Here is a 13,715-nt window from a genome sequence, read left to right as displayed (position 1 = left end):
TCAAAATTTGAACTCATATTTCTAAATTCGAGCTTTTATCCTATTTCAGTATTCGTATGACTAGTAATGTGATGTGAACTACTACCGATGAATAGATGAACTATTTTGCTGTCTTTAAGGCTGATTGTAACTTTTGTGGTTATGCATGAGATCTCCAGCAGAAGGTGTTAAAAATTTAATGCTTTTTCTATGGGAAAATCTTTTTCTAAAAATTCTAGAAAGCGGAACTACACAAATCAAATAGCTTTTTGCATTAGATTCCTTATTTAATTCTTCTATTAACGTACGGTTCAGAATTTTGAAAATCCAATGCGTTAATATTATAGAAAACGTTTACGAGAACTTTATTTTTATTTAAAAACTTGTTATACCAAAGTGTGCACAAAAACTAGAGGACGACAATCATTATTCAGATGTTTATTTCAATACAAATCTGATTTGTGTATAACAAGTCCTTAAATAAAAGTAAAATTTTCGTAAACGTTTTCTATAATAATTATAACAAAGGACAAGTAGCATTAATCATAACGAATACGTTAATTTTTTTTTTCACAAATTTTCCACGACTTTAAAATATCGTAGAGTTTGAGTAATAATCGATAAAATTTCTAATTTACTTTTTTTTGCGATGTAAATGAACAAGCTTAATTTTAAAATACAGTAATTATATTTGTAAAATAATAGTTATGAGTAAAGAATATGTTCTACCATGTCTTTATGGATGTAATTTATCAAACTTTATCATTATATAACACAATGAGTCCGGTCNATTAAAGAGAAAAATTTTCTAAATTCTAGACCATATGTTAATAAATACGTTAATTTCGATTCGAGAATTTCTAGAAAGGTTTTTTTCCATAGAAAAAGCATTAACTTTTTAACGTCATGTGCTGGAGATTGCGTGCACAACCAAAGGATCATACTTAAAGTAAGTGTACAGTACACTTGAGCGGACAGACAGAACGAAAGGAGACGACAAAAAAATGCTTGCAATATAAAGTTATGGATTTATCAACCGTTTAGAAGGCTGTCCATAAATGACGTCCACAGGGAGGGAGGGAGGGAGTTTTAATAAATCGAACAAGGGCGAGGGAAAGAGTTGAATTTCCGATTCATTTCGTTAATTTTTTTACAGTATTTGTTATTCATAAAGTGATAAATATTTTAAGGGAGACTGAGTTTTGTTGAACGTCTGAAGAGAAGAAGGGGTTATGGAAATTTGGAAAAACTGGGACAAGAGGGGAGGGAATAAAAATTTCAAGAAAAATGCAGACGTAGGCTAATTTATAAACAGCCCCTTACGAATAATTTTTTACTTCCGTACATTCCTTCCGTTTAAGACCGATCTTATTAAGAAACACGTACGCATTCATCAATATTAACAAAATTAATTGTTTTAGTTCACCATAATGCATCCCATCTAAGAGAAAAAAAAGGACATTAAGAATAGTACGAATGATGTCATTAACGCGAACACACAAAGTTACGACGACCGTGTAGGGACAATTGGATTTTCCACCTGACTGATACCACACAATTGGAAAACATGTCGAGAAAAATGTCAAAAATGTTTTTAAAAAGGCTTATAAAGACATTTTAGAAATATTTTATTAACGTAACATATAAAACTAAATGAAATCTCTTGTTGGCTGACTAGAATCACAGTTTGAGTGAGTAGCACTTTGTTAGAGCCCACAGATGCGAAGTTCAATCGATCGAAGATTCAGATTTGTCGACCTCTAGTAGAAAATCCTGAATCTGATCTGACAAATGGGAACAGATACAGCCCTTCAGGAATGATGACTGCAGTAGTTCCACATAAACCATATCTTCAGTTCTTTTAAAAACTTCTGGATGCTTTGGTTTAAGAGGAGAGGGTGTATGCCGAACGCTACGATTCCTCTCACCTTGGTATTGGCGTATGTCTCTCTTACTCGTTAATTGGACCCGGCTGCAGCGGTCGGATAAAAGAACTCCAGAGACCATGCAGCATAGCTCACCAAGCCCCCATCACGACAAGGTAGAGACCCGAAGGGGGGAATGACCCTATGCCTTGTTATCATCTCTACATCCACCATCATCACCACCTATGACTGATTCCGATTGATCGATTGGTTCTCAGCGGTCTTCGATTTCCATCGATAGAGCACCACGGGGAGGTAAGGCTCGGAGGATTTATATTCCGTTCCCTTTTGTCCAAAGAGACAGCTTGCCGTTAGTATCATCATCCACATATACGAATTCGCATCTCTTTGTCGATCAATGCACCATGAAATCAAAATAAACGTTATAAAAATTCAGCAACTTTTTCGGCGAGTACTAACAAGTAAGACACCAGAACAAAATTGAAATTGTCTGTGACGCCATCTGTCGTGGAATTTTTTAAAAAGTAACTTTTATATTATTAATTATTATAAAATGGCAAAATGCTTAATTTTGAGAGCAGAGATCGAGTTTTATAAAATAAAATTGTAAATACTAATAACGAGTAAAATCTTCATTAATTTAAGTTCGATTCCATTCGAGATATGACACGTGACCCTTTCTTTCCCCACTTCATCGACCTATAACGATCAAAATTTAATAGCACTAGCTTTTAAACACAAGCTTTACATGCCAAATTTCGCTTCTTAATCATTACCTCATCCTGAGACATTAAACACAAACACACATCCACGGAATTTCTTCTCGTGTTTTTTTCAACCAACAAAATCTTATAACAGATGGCTCCATAGACAATTTTAATTTTGTGTTAATGTCTTACGTTAGTGTATTTTGCTAGGAAAGTCACGCAACTCGTTGCTGGATTTTTTAAATACTTTTTGTTTTACTTGATTAATGTATTGAAATAAATAAAACAAATTAAGTAATATTGTAAATATTAAATAAATAATTAACGAAATAAGGTTCTGGGTTTGGAATATTCAANAGTAATTACACTGATTGGACTCGTATTTATAAATATGATGACCTACCACCGTCTTGTTGTTATGGTATAGGTAGAAGAAACTGTCAACTAACAGACGATGTAAATTGATTTTTGTAAATATTAAATAAATAATTAACGAAATAAGGTTCTGGGTTTGGAATATTCAAGATCTGGTTAAAATTCGAATTGGAGAAAAGTGTTATTCGCCCAATTCTAATTTTAATTTATGCTCCTGTGAATGCATTTCATATTACTTCAAACTTCGTATAATATTTTTAGTCTCCCCACAAATGGAATAAAATAAAGAACAAATTTATTGATGTTTTCAAAATATTTCTAGTTTAATTAAAAAGTTGAAATGCTTGTTGCCTGTAAAATAGTTTCAAAAATATGTGGTAAAACTTCGGGAATGAATTCCTTATATATATCAGCATCCTGCCGAAAATATTTTGTTTCGAAATTAAAAAACAATCCAGTAAGATATTAATGTATCCTAATGCGATCATTTGCTGCAATTAAGTACGAGACTCTTGCAAACATATGTGAGGTTTGCCGACTGAATGACAGGTTCTCCATCATTTAACCCCGTTTACTATATAACAAAAAGTTTCTTACAACGTTTCCGCAAATTTTCGGCGAAGCACCACTCAGGGAACAAGTCAAAAGTTCACGCAACAGTTCGATGTTCAGAATGCAGTATGAAGTTCCTCCTTCGATCCCTCGATGACGGACGTTGCGATCGACTGCTCCGGGGAGTGCGGCACAGCTTCGGGAGAAAGTCTCTGGAGAAAAGGTGAACCTCGGAGAGTAGGATGAGACATGAGGGCGAAAGTTATTCCCAGGTTGACGGAAAACCTTCCGATGGTCTCTCCGTAAAGCACCACTCTTCAGGATCAAAGAACTACGAACCAAGGAACAGAGAACCGAGAGAGTCACGTCCTTTTTTCGCGCGATTTTTATAAGTTCTTTGGGTCCCAGACCGAACATTCCGATAGGTCGATGTCGACTTAAACGAAACATTTCCGGATCCATGATACCAGGGCGAATTCTCTGGGCTTGCTTAACATGCGCCGCATGCTTAAGAGACTATTAACTGTCAATATACTTTTTATACGACGACAAATATGGCAATAATAATTTATTCTAACGTGTAAACTCTTTTATCAGTTGTGTTAGCATTTACATTGGCAACTATCGGCTAGCCGTTTTAAGTCAGTGCGATGCTTGCGGGAACTCGATCGCTTGCTCGTATGGAGGTTTGCCACGGCAAACAAGTGCGCGCGCATGACGTCATTCGAAGCATTTAACACGGCCAGGTTGTATCGAAAGCTTGCGGTACCCAATCAACATACATGTATTGTGTACAAGGACGGATCTACATAGGGACTAATAGAGCTTAAGCCCTGATCCCCAGTGTCAAGGACCAACCAAGCACAACACGCCATTATAATTAGTGGTGTTTTGCTAAAAATAGAAGTACCGGAACGCTCGCAGTAACGAACAAAAGAAAAATAATAATAACATAAAATACGCAAGAAATCGGAACTTTTGGTCACTGTAATTAAAAAACACCTTTATTACATCTTCAATTTTCACTGTAGGACATTTTGAATATATAACCAAAATAATTCAAATCAGTTCTTTATTTAGAAAAAATTTGGTATTTTGTTTCTTATGATAAAATCGTTACAAAAAAAAAGAGAAGTGCCGCAACGTTACTCTGGCCCAACACAACCCTGATTATGACCTCACGTCAACATCCTTTTATCGATACAGCACGTTACTGGCATTCTGATTGGGACGCAAGAGGCGCTTTGACAAAAGATTCAAAAGATTCATAAACCTATACAATTTTGTAATCATTCTGTAAACAGATTGTTGAGAAACAGCTCGATAATAGGAAATTTACGGACATATAAAATTTTGAGAAATTCGAGTATTAAACTTGTTAACTTTAAGTCGGGATTTTTTTTAAACACTGCACTTTTCCCCAGGTTGAAATATCTATAAGATGACCAATAAAAGCATTTTTTAAATAACATTTAAAAATATATTAAAATTATTAATTGTACTCGTTGTCGGTTCGACCAAACCCACAATGGGGTGGCCGTTGAGAGACGGTTCGATGAAGATCACATAGAAAATATTTCTGGGATTTTTCGACCGCCCGGATTCGGTCCCGAATGTCTCAGAGCAGTAGACAAACGTCTTAACTGCCTCGACCATCTGGTGTAAAGCTAATGTATTTTAGCGTGTTCACGGAGGAACGAACTAAGCAGCATATGCAAGGCAGAGGGGCACTTGATGACAAGAGTGCCAATGACAGGGCATCTCGGACACAAAATAAGAATTTACTTTTCACTAAGCTGTCTTTTTATTTATGTTTTGCTTATTTAAATCATGCCTATTTTTAATTACAGTTAAAAATAATTAATTAATGCTAAACATTTTAATAATGACAATTCTAGGGCGTCATATACAGTAAATTCTTGAATTAGAGCGCCAAGAATCCTAGCACCAGCTCTAACCGTGGCCATTTGACAAATGCTTTCTTATGATATAAAAACAGCGCACGTTACTAAATAAATTTGTGCATTAAAATCCGATAATTTTTTTATTATAAGAAGAGTGCATCGCGGTAAATAATCTCAATGAAGGAAAAAAGTCATTTTATCTTATATAATATTGCTGTTTCCAGTACTTTTATTAAAATAATTTTTAACGAATATTTTTTTAAAATATAGGCATTTCTATATGTATTCAAAATTTTACTATTTTTATAAAATTTAAACTCTCAAAAAATAAATAAAAATTAATAACAAAACAAAAAAATATTGAAAAAATATAATCACCATTAACAACCACCAGAGTGCACTCTTAAATTTGATCAGACACGAGATGGCATCGACAGCTGTCATAAATGGAAAGATTATGGAAAAAACATCAACAAACAAAAGTATGTCTTTCGAATATCTTGATCTTTAAGAAACTGTTTGTTCTTTTTGACTCGTCGCTTAAATGACAGATTTGTATGGCATTAAACTAAATATTTGTATTTTACAATGTAAACATTTTTATAATTCTAATCTTATCTTAATCAATAAAATCTATTTGGACTTAGAAATAAGTTGCATATCTTCAAGTTATTACTTGTAACTTATTAAATTATTTAATACTTTGAAATAATATCTACGAAGAACTTTACATGTGTTGACTGACACTGATTATGATACTTCATAGCTTCTTTTAATGATAAAAGTTATCTTTATCATGTTACAATAAAAAAAAAAATCCTCTCATTTTTGGAACCTCAGAAAGAAAAGGAAGATTCTACTGAAGTGGGAATATTTTATAATTCTTTTTTATGTTAGATTTAATAGTTGTCATTTTGATAGGTTACCTGTCTATATTCAATGTCTATAGATTTTTATATTCATGCTACTGACAGTTTTACATTCCAGTTAGATTTATTCATTCTTACTGTTTTCCATCAATTCTCTCTATAGAAAATTAATAGACTGTCTAAGTATTGTTATTCTGCCTGAAAAAATTTTGGTTGAAGTTGCACTATTAGTCTATAATGTATTTACTTAGTAACAAATAGAATCAGAATGCATAGTTTATTCTTGATTGTCAATATGAGTTAAATAGAGTGTAACAATGATGAATTGCATTTTGCACACTTGTTAGTAATTTATGATGATAATTAGATGATATTAGACATATTTATTAATAACTAAAAATTTTTTGAATGGTAAATAGATATCTCCAGCGATTCGAGGTACAGTACTTGAGTTGTGCCTTATCCGATACTTTGTGTAGCAATAGAATGGTAAATAGATATTTAAAGTAGATGGTTAGCATAATAAATAATAACTATTTCTATTACTATAATAATTTTTTAATATATGGATTCATTATATAGTTTAATTTAGTTTAAATAATGTGATCTAATATGTATATAAATATTTTTATTAAATTTTTTACAGTTAATACAGGATCATAGGATTAGAGGTATAGTAAATGTCATTAAATTCTTAATGTTTGTTTCAACTGTTTTTTATTTTTTAAATATATTAATTATTGTTTTCTGTAATAAAAATTTTATACTTGTGTTTAAAAATGTACTTCAAAGATTTCATTGATACAAATGATATATTATTATACAATATGAAAATATGATTTTCATATTTTCATATTGTATAATAATATACCAAATTTTCTAATTAATATTCTCTGACTGTTACTGTTCTTATTTATTTTTATGGACTCATTTTATTTATTTAAATTCATATTATAAACACAAAAATTTTATTGCCTCACAAAATAGTTTTTTTTTTTATAAAATCAAAAATTTTAAAGTTATATGAACAAAACCTTTAAACAATCCAGCAAATCGTTTTTAATATCTTAAAAATGCTTTTGAATGCTTTAAGCGATTATCTTCAGTTATCATTTTGAATCAAATGAAGAATTCAAAATTACATAAAATTGCTGGATTGTTTAAAGGTTTTGTTTTTACTTATACTTATAGTGTGGTTCCAGTAAGAAAGTATTTATTTGTTATATGAACATTTTTGGAATAGTTTAGGTTTCATATTAATATTATAGTAAATAGTTTACTTTTATAAACATTTTAGCATTTACTCTTTGAAACCAAATGAATATTATTCATAATTTTAAGTGTTTTTGAATCTTGCAGTCCATCATCATTAGTGTATATTCTGCTGAAAGAATGTAGTGTTATCTGAGTCGAAAGACCTAAAAGTACTGGGGTTGTAAAAGATATTTATTTGGCTCTAAGCAGAAAATTGTAAATGTTAAGGAAATCGAAGAAATAAACTTTTTAATATTGTCTGAAAATAGAATTTATAATATTCCAAAAATATTTGTATTTTATTAAGATCCTGACTTTTCTTCAAAGCTGAATCTTAGCAATTTAAATGTAAGTTAATGTTCAAATACTAGACAGCATGAGTTAACAGTTTCAGCAAAAAATATAACAAAATAATATAATTATTTACTGTTTAACATGATTGGAATTAGATTCTTTTAAAACATAATGCCAATTAAAAAATAATAGTAACATTTTAGAATAATACAAAGATAATTTACCATAATGCAGATTTATATAACCCATATAATTTCTCAAAAAAGATGAATATTACTTATGTTTGCACAAAGAATTGAGAAAATTATATTTATTATTCTCAGGATATTGCAAGTAAATTATCTTTATTTTAAGATTTTTGAAAGATATGCTCAAAGTAGAAATAAATAATAAAAATTTAATTACTTTAAGAAGATTTTATTGAGTTTATGATAAAATACTGTAAATTTAAATTTTACATAAAATAGAGAATGAAATATTTTATCACTCAAATAATAGAACCACCAGAGTGCACTCTTAAATTTGATCAGACACGAGATGGCATCGACAGCTGTCATAAATGGAAAGATTATGGAAAAAACATCAACAAACAAAAGTATGTCTTTCGAATATCTTGATCTTTAAGAAACTGTTTGTTCTTTTTGACTCGTCGCTTAAATGACAGATTTGTATGGCATTAAACTAAATATTTGTATTTTACAATGTAAACATTTTTATAATTCTAATCTTATCTTAATCAATAAAATCTATTTGGACTTAGAAATAAGTTGCATATCTTCAAGTTATTACTTGTAACTTATTAAATTATTTAATACTTTGAAATAATATCTACGAAGAACTTTACATGTGTTGACTGACACTGATTATGATACTTCATAGCTTCTTTTAATGATAAAAGTTATCTTTATCATGTTACAATAAAAAAAAANCAATAGATGCAATTTTAGAATTTACTGTTTATCTTAATAACTTATTTTGAGTTTTATATGAACGTACATAACCTAAACACTTTTACAATAAATAAAATATGAATATAAGCATTGACTGTACATAAAATTATGAATATGAATTTGAAACAACTAATATCAGTTATTAATCTGTAATTTTCATGTATAATAGTTATTATTATTTTCATTCCTTTTACCCTGCAGGCAATAAGAGGACTTATTAATAAGCCTGTTATAAATTCATCTAGGTACACTTTGCCCAACCATCCATGGAAAATTTATAAGAATCTGTATTTGAACTGAGAGTCCTGTAAAGAGTAGATATTCACTTTAACCGCTTCAACCATCTTGCCAATGTCAGTAATTCTTCAGAACTATTAAACAATGTTGATAACAATTTAAAGTACCAAGTAATTGTAATTAAAGTACCCCTATTCAACAGTATTTAGCAGTCCAAATGCAACTAAATTTAGTATGGTGACATTTTAGAACAAGCAGAAGACACTGTAAAAAGTATCAAAATTGTCAGAAGAAGAATATTAAATTTTAAATTTAATGTTCTGTTCTTTTTCATTTCATTTGATCCTGATAAAGGTTAAATCAACTTAACCAAAAGTACTTGAGTGAAAGTTAGATTTAAAGTTATTGAAATTTTACAGTAGTAAAACACCTTGTACAATCAAAAAGAAAAAACTTCAGTAAACAATCACATAAAGAAGGACTAATGTTTTTGATCCTTTTCACGAATCTTCTTAGGTCAAAGGTTGTTACTTGTATTATATGAATTTTGTGTACAAACATAAAATGCATTTATATACAAAAATTATTTTAACTGTATTTATAAAATTTATTTATTTTAATAGAATCATCTCTTCAAACTTTCTTTAAACCAATTACAATAGTACTTAGTGATGCAGGTCTTTATTCATACTGTGCCCTCTGTGCAATATCTCTCCATAATTTATTTTCGGATGAATGGGACAGGTTTGAAAAATTTAAAGTATTTCATATTGAAGATGCACCTTTACATATATTCGGATATTAAAATGATTAAATTATTGTTTATTTCCTAGAACGTTTCGAGAAAGATGTCTAAGACAACTAATTCGCCGATTAAATTTACCTTCCCAGGTTAGTTATTTTTGTATCTCAAAAATGATAATTTAAATCATTATAAGATATTGTAAATTGTTATGGTACTTAAGCTCCTAACTGAAAACCTAAAGATTTTTCATAAATTTCTTAATTTTTTAATCTCAAAAAATTTTATTATAGACTGTATTGAGCTTTTTGTTATAGAAGAGAAAAATATATTCTTTTATATCTTTATTAGCATAAAAAGAAGATATTAAAATGTTTGGAAATTTTTTTTTTGTTCAATGATAAATTTTCTTTTCTTTATTGTATATTTGATTAATAACTAGCTAAAATTATAAAATTTGAAACAAGGTTTATTTTATTATAAGGCCTTACAAATTTTTTTTAATAATAAGAATTACTATTCAGTTCAACAAAAGAAAAAACAAAAAATTCTAAAATATATAACATTGTACAGAAATTAATTTTTTTTTTTTTTGTATAAAAATACATAGACCAGTATATAATTTTCAACTTTCAGGCATTCAACTTTTAAACAACTCCTTTATACATAATACTTTGATACCCCTAGAGCACTTTTATATACCAAATTTGGATTTTTGTACATTTTCAGTTAACAAACAAACAATATTAATCTTTTCACTGGTTTTGGTTTCATACCAAAATCATTTGTGAAAATTAGGAATGAATTATGTCTGAAAATTTGGGATTGTCTTTATTTGAATTTGAAAAACCATCTGATTTACAGTGATATAGTATTGAATACTTGTCATCATTCAACCCCAAGTTATATTCTATATAATAAATAAATAAGTACGACATTAATTAATTTTATAGAAGTTATTATTTTTGGAATTAAATTATATATCTTTGGAACTAAAACAGTTCCAAACATGTTCTCTTCATCCTCAGTGGATTATACAGAAATATCTTTGTTTCATTGTACTTTCACTATAAAACATATCCAAACCCTTACACAAATATTTTTAATGTTTATGAATAAGTTTTTTGAAATTCTAACTTAAGAAAATTATAGTTATAGTAAAAAAAACTTAATATTTATACGGTTGGATGATTAATAATAATCTTAATTATTATTATTATTATTATATATATATTTTAGAATTTTTGTAATAATGTGGAAATGTTAATAAGAAAAATAATATCAAGTAATGTTAATGAGAAAAATATTAATTAAAAGAAGACTTAGCAGCTAATTAATAAAATATTTACTGAAATTCGAATCTATTTTAAAATCTAGAAAACTTTTATTTAAAATGAAAATTTCATGTATTTTTAAACATTTGATAGGTGTGGTCAGGCATGCACGCATTCATGTCAGGTGAAAGTGGTGATGTTGATCCTTTAATACAGGTATTAAGAGATGAACTTCATGGAAATTGTCTTCAAATCGTAGAAGATTCAATATTATTTGCTGTAGAAGAAGGTAAAAAGAAATAAATTGAATCTTACATAGATTGATTTATTTTAAATTTTAAGCTTTTAATTAAATTATTATAAAAGTTTAGTATTTGAGTAAAATAATATTAAATATTTAAAATTGACTAAGATAAAATCAACCAGAATAAAATAAATTAAATTACATTTTTAAAAAATCAAGATGAGTAAGATTTTAAGATATTTTTGGGATATTTATTTCATAATTTCAAACATTCATGCATTAGAATAAAGAAATTGTTAAAGTATGAAATTCAAATTCAAACATTCTTATTTTGAAATATATTTTAATTAATTCTTCTGAAGAAAATATATTAATATGAGAATCAGTATCCTAATATTAAAAGTATTATGTATATATTAAGTATTTAATATTAAAAGTATTATGTAAAAGTTTATCTTATTTCAGATTGCAGAGAGAATTTGTTTAAATATAAATTTAAAGATTTTCAAAATAATGTTGAATTTTTTATTAAAATATTTTCTCTATTAGTTACTTTATATCAAAATCAATTTTAAATAAAATATTAAATAAATTACTTAAAGGATGTCTTGATCATTATTTATTCTTACAGCAAATATATTTCATAGTAAGACAAATGTTTTCAGACAGATTCACAGCCTAACTTCAGGGTCATCACTACATACATTTGTGTCTTATTTTTGAATATTAGTTTCATGACTCATGAACAATATTTTAAAATTTAGAATGTAATTCAAATTTACAAAATTGATTAAACTTAAGTTTAAGTTAAATGTGAGTTAAATGTTTTGATCATTTAAAAACTTTAAAATGCAATAGATGCAATTTTAGAATTTACTGTTTATCTTAATAACTTATTTTGAGTTTTATATGAACGTACATAACCTAAACACTTTTACAATAAATAAAATATGAATATAAGCATTGACTGTACATAAAATTATGAATATGAATTTGAAACAACTAATATCAGTTATTAATCTGTAATTTTCATGTATAATAGTTATTATTATTTTCATTCCTTTTACCCTGCAGGCAATAAGAGGACTTATTAATAAGCCTGTTATAAATTCATCTAGGTACACTTTGCCCAACCATCCATGGAAAATTTATAAGAATCTGTATTTGAACTGAGAGTCCTGTAAAGAGTAGATATTCACTTTAACCGCTTCAACCATCTTGCCAATGTCAGTAATTCTTCAGAACTATTAAACAAGGTTGATAACAATTTAAAGTACCAAGTAATTGTAATTAAAGTACCCCTATTCAACAGTATTTAGCAGTCCAAATGCAACTAAATTTAGTATGGTGACATTTTAGAACAAGCAGAAGACACTGTAAAAAAGTATCAAAATTGTCAGAAGAAGAATATTAAATTTTAAATTTAATGTTCTGTTCTTTTTCATTTCATTTGATCCTGATAAAGGTTAAATCAACTTAACCAAAAGTACTTGAGTGAAAGTTAGATTTAAAGTTATTGAAATCTTACAGTAGTAAAACACCTTGTACAATCAAAAAGAAAAAACTTCAGTAAACAATCACATAAAGAAGGACTAATGTTTTTGATCCTTTTCACGAATCTTCTTAGGTCAAAGGTTGTGAATGTTGCATTTTGAATGTCATTGCATTTTTGAATATGTTCCATTTTTTGAATGCATTTATAATTGGCTGCCTCAATTATAAATGCATTTGAACACCACATAGAAATGTCTTCTATGTGGCTTACAGAATTGTGTTTGTTCTCAAAATCTGTTTGATTGATTTTGATTAAACTTTGCCATTTTCTATTAATTGCAATGAGGAACCCAAAAATGTAATAAAAACTGGGGGTCCATGATTTCATTTTTCAGATATAAGGTCATAGCACGAGCATATGTGACAAAGTGATACTGCATGAATTGTGCAACATTGTTGTGCAATGTTCTATGGTAGCTAGAACTTCTATGAGCTTATAGCATTTACTTTTGTCATTTTCCATTAATTGCATTGAGGAATCTAAAATATAATAAGGGACCATTTAAATTTAAAAAATAGGAATCCATGACTTCATTTTTGATTAGAGGAGTTAAAGTGACAATGTCTGTGCTCTCTGATGCAACTGAGCATGCCTAACAGAATTTAAACTTTGGGGTGAAAAATAAAAACAGTATTGTGAGTGCCTAATGGAAAATGGGTGCAAAAATGAATAAAACCCAAGAACAAAGCAATTGATGGAAATTGCTTTGTTTTTGGATTGCCTTTCCATGTTGGCAAGTGCAAGGATCATGTCTTCCATGGCCAGCAAGTACAAGGATCAACTCTTCTATGTCTAATAAGTGCAAGGTTCACTTCTTTCTTTCTGGCTCTATTTCAATTCTATCATGATACAACAAAGTTGCACAATGTCCTAGTTTTAAATTTGATGTGAGA

General features: G+C 28.7%; 1 protein-coding gene across 1 annotated transcript in view; it reads left to right on the top strand.

Moving 5' to 3' along the window:
• Window positions 1–5,805: 5,805 nt before the first annotated feature.
• The window catches only part of LOC111618431 (transmembrane and coiled-coil domain-containing protein 4-like), a 45,290-nt gene continuing 37,380 nt past the window's right edge, over window positions 5,806–13,715 (top strand). Inside the window, exons 1-5 of the mRNA XM_023359975.1 lie at window positions 5,806–5,885; window positions 6,919–6,943; window positions 9,631–9,751; window positions 9,841–9,898; window positions 11,177–11,312. Of these exons, the coding sequence (XP_023215743.1) occupies window positions 5,850–5,885; window positions 6,919–6,943; window positions 9,631–9,751; window positions 9,841–9,898; window positions 11,177–11,312 (376 nt within the window). The 5' untranslated portion in view covers window positions 5,806–5,849. The remainder of the gene's footprint in view (window positions 5,886–6,918; window positions 6,944–9,630; window positions 9,752–9,840; window positions 9,899–11,176; window positions 11,313–13,715) is intronic.

This window comes from Centruroides sculpturatus, unplaced genomic scaffold, assembly GCF_000671375.1.
Source record: "Centruroides sculpturatus isolate CEXI.00-Female unplaced genomic scaffold, Cexi_2.0 scaffold10, whole genome shotgun sequence".
NCBI classification, from domain to species: Eukaryota; Metazoa; Arthropoda; class Arachnida; order Scorpiones; family Buthidae; genus Centruroides; species Centruroides sculpturatus.
This window is presented reverse-complemented; position numbering and strand designations above follow the sequence as displayed.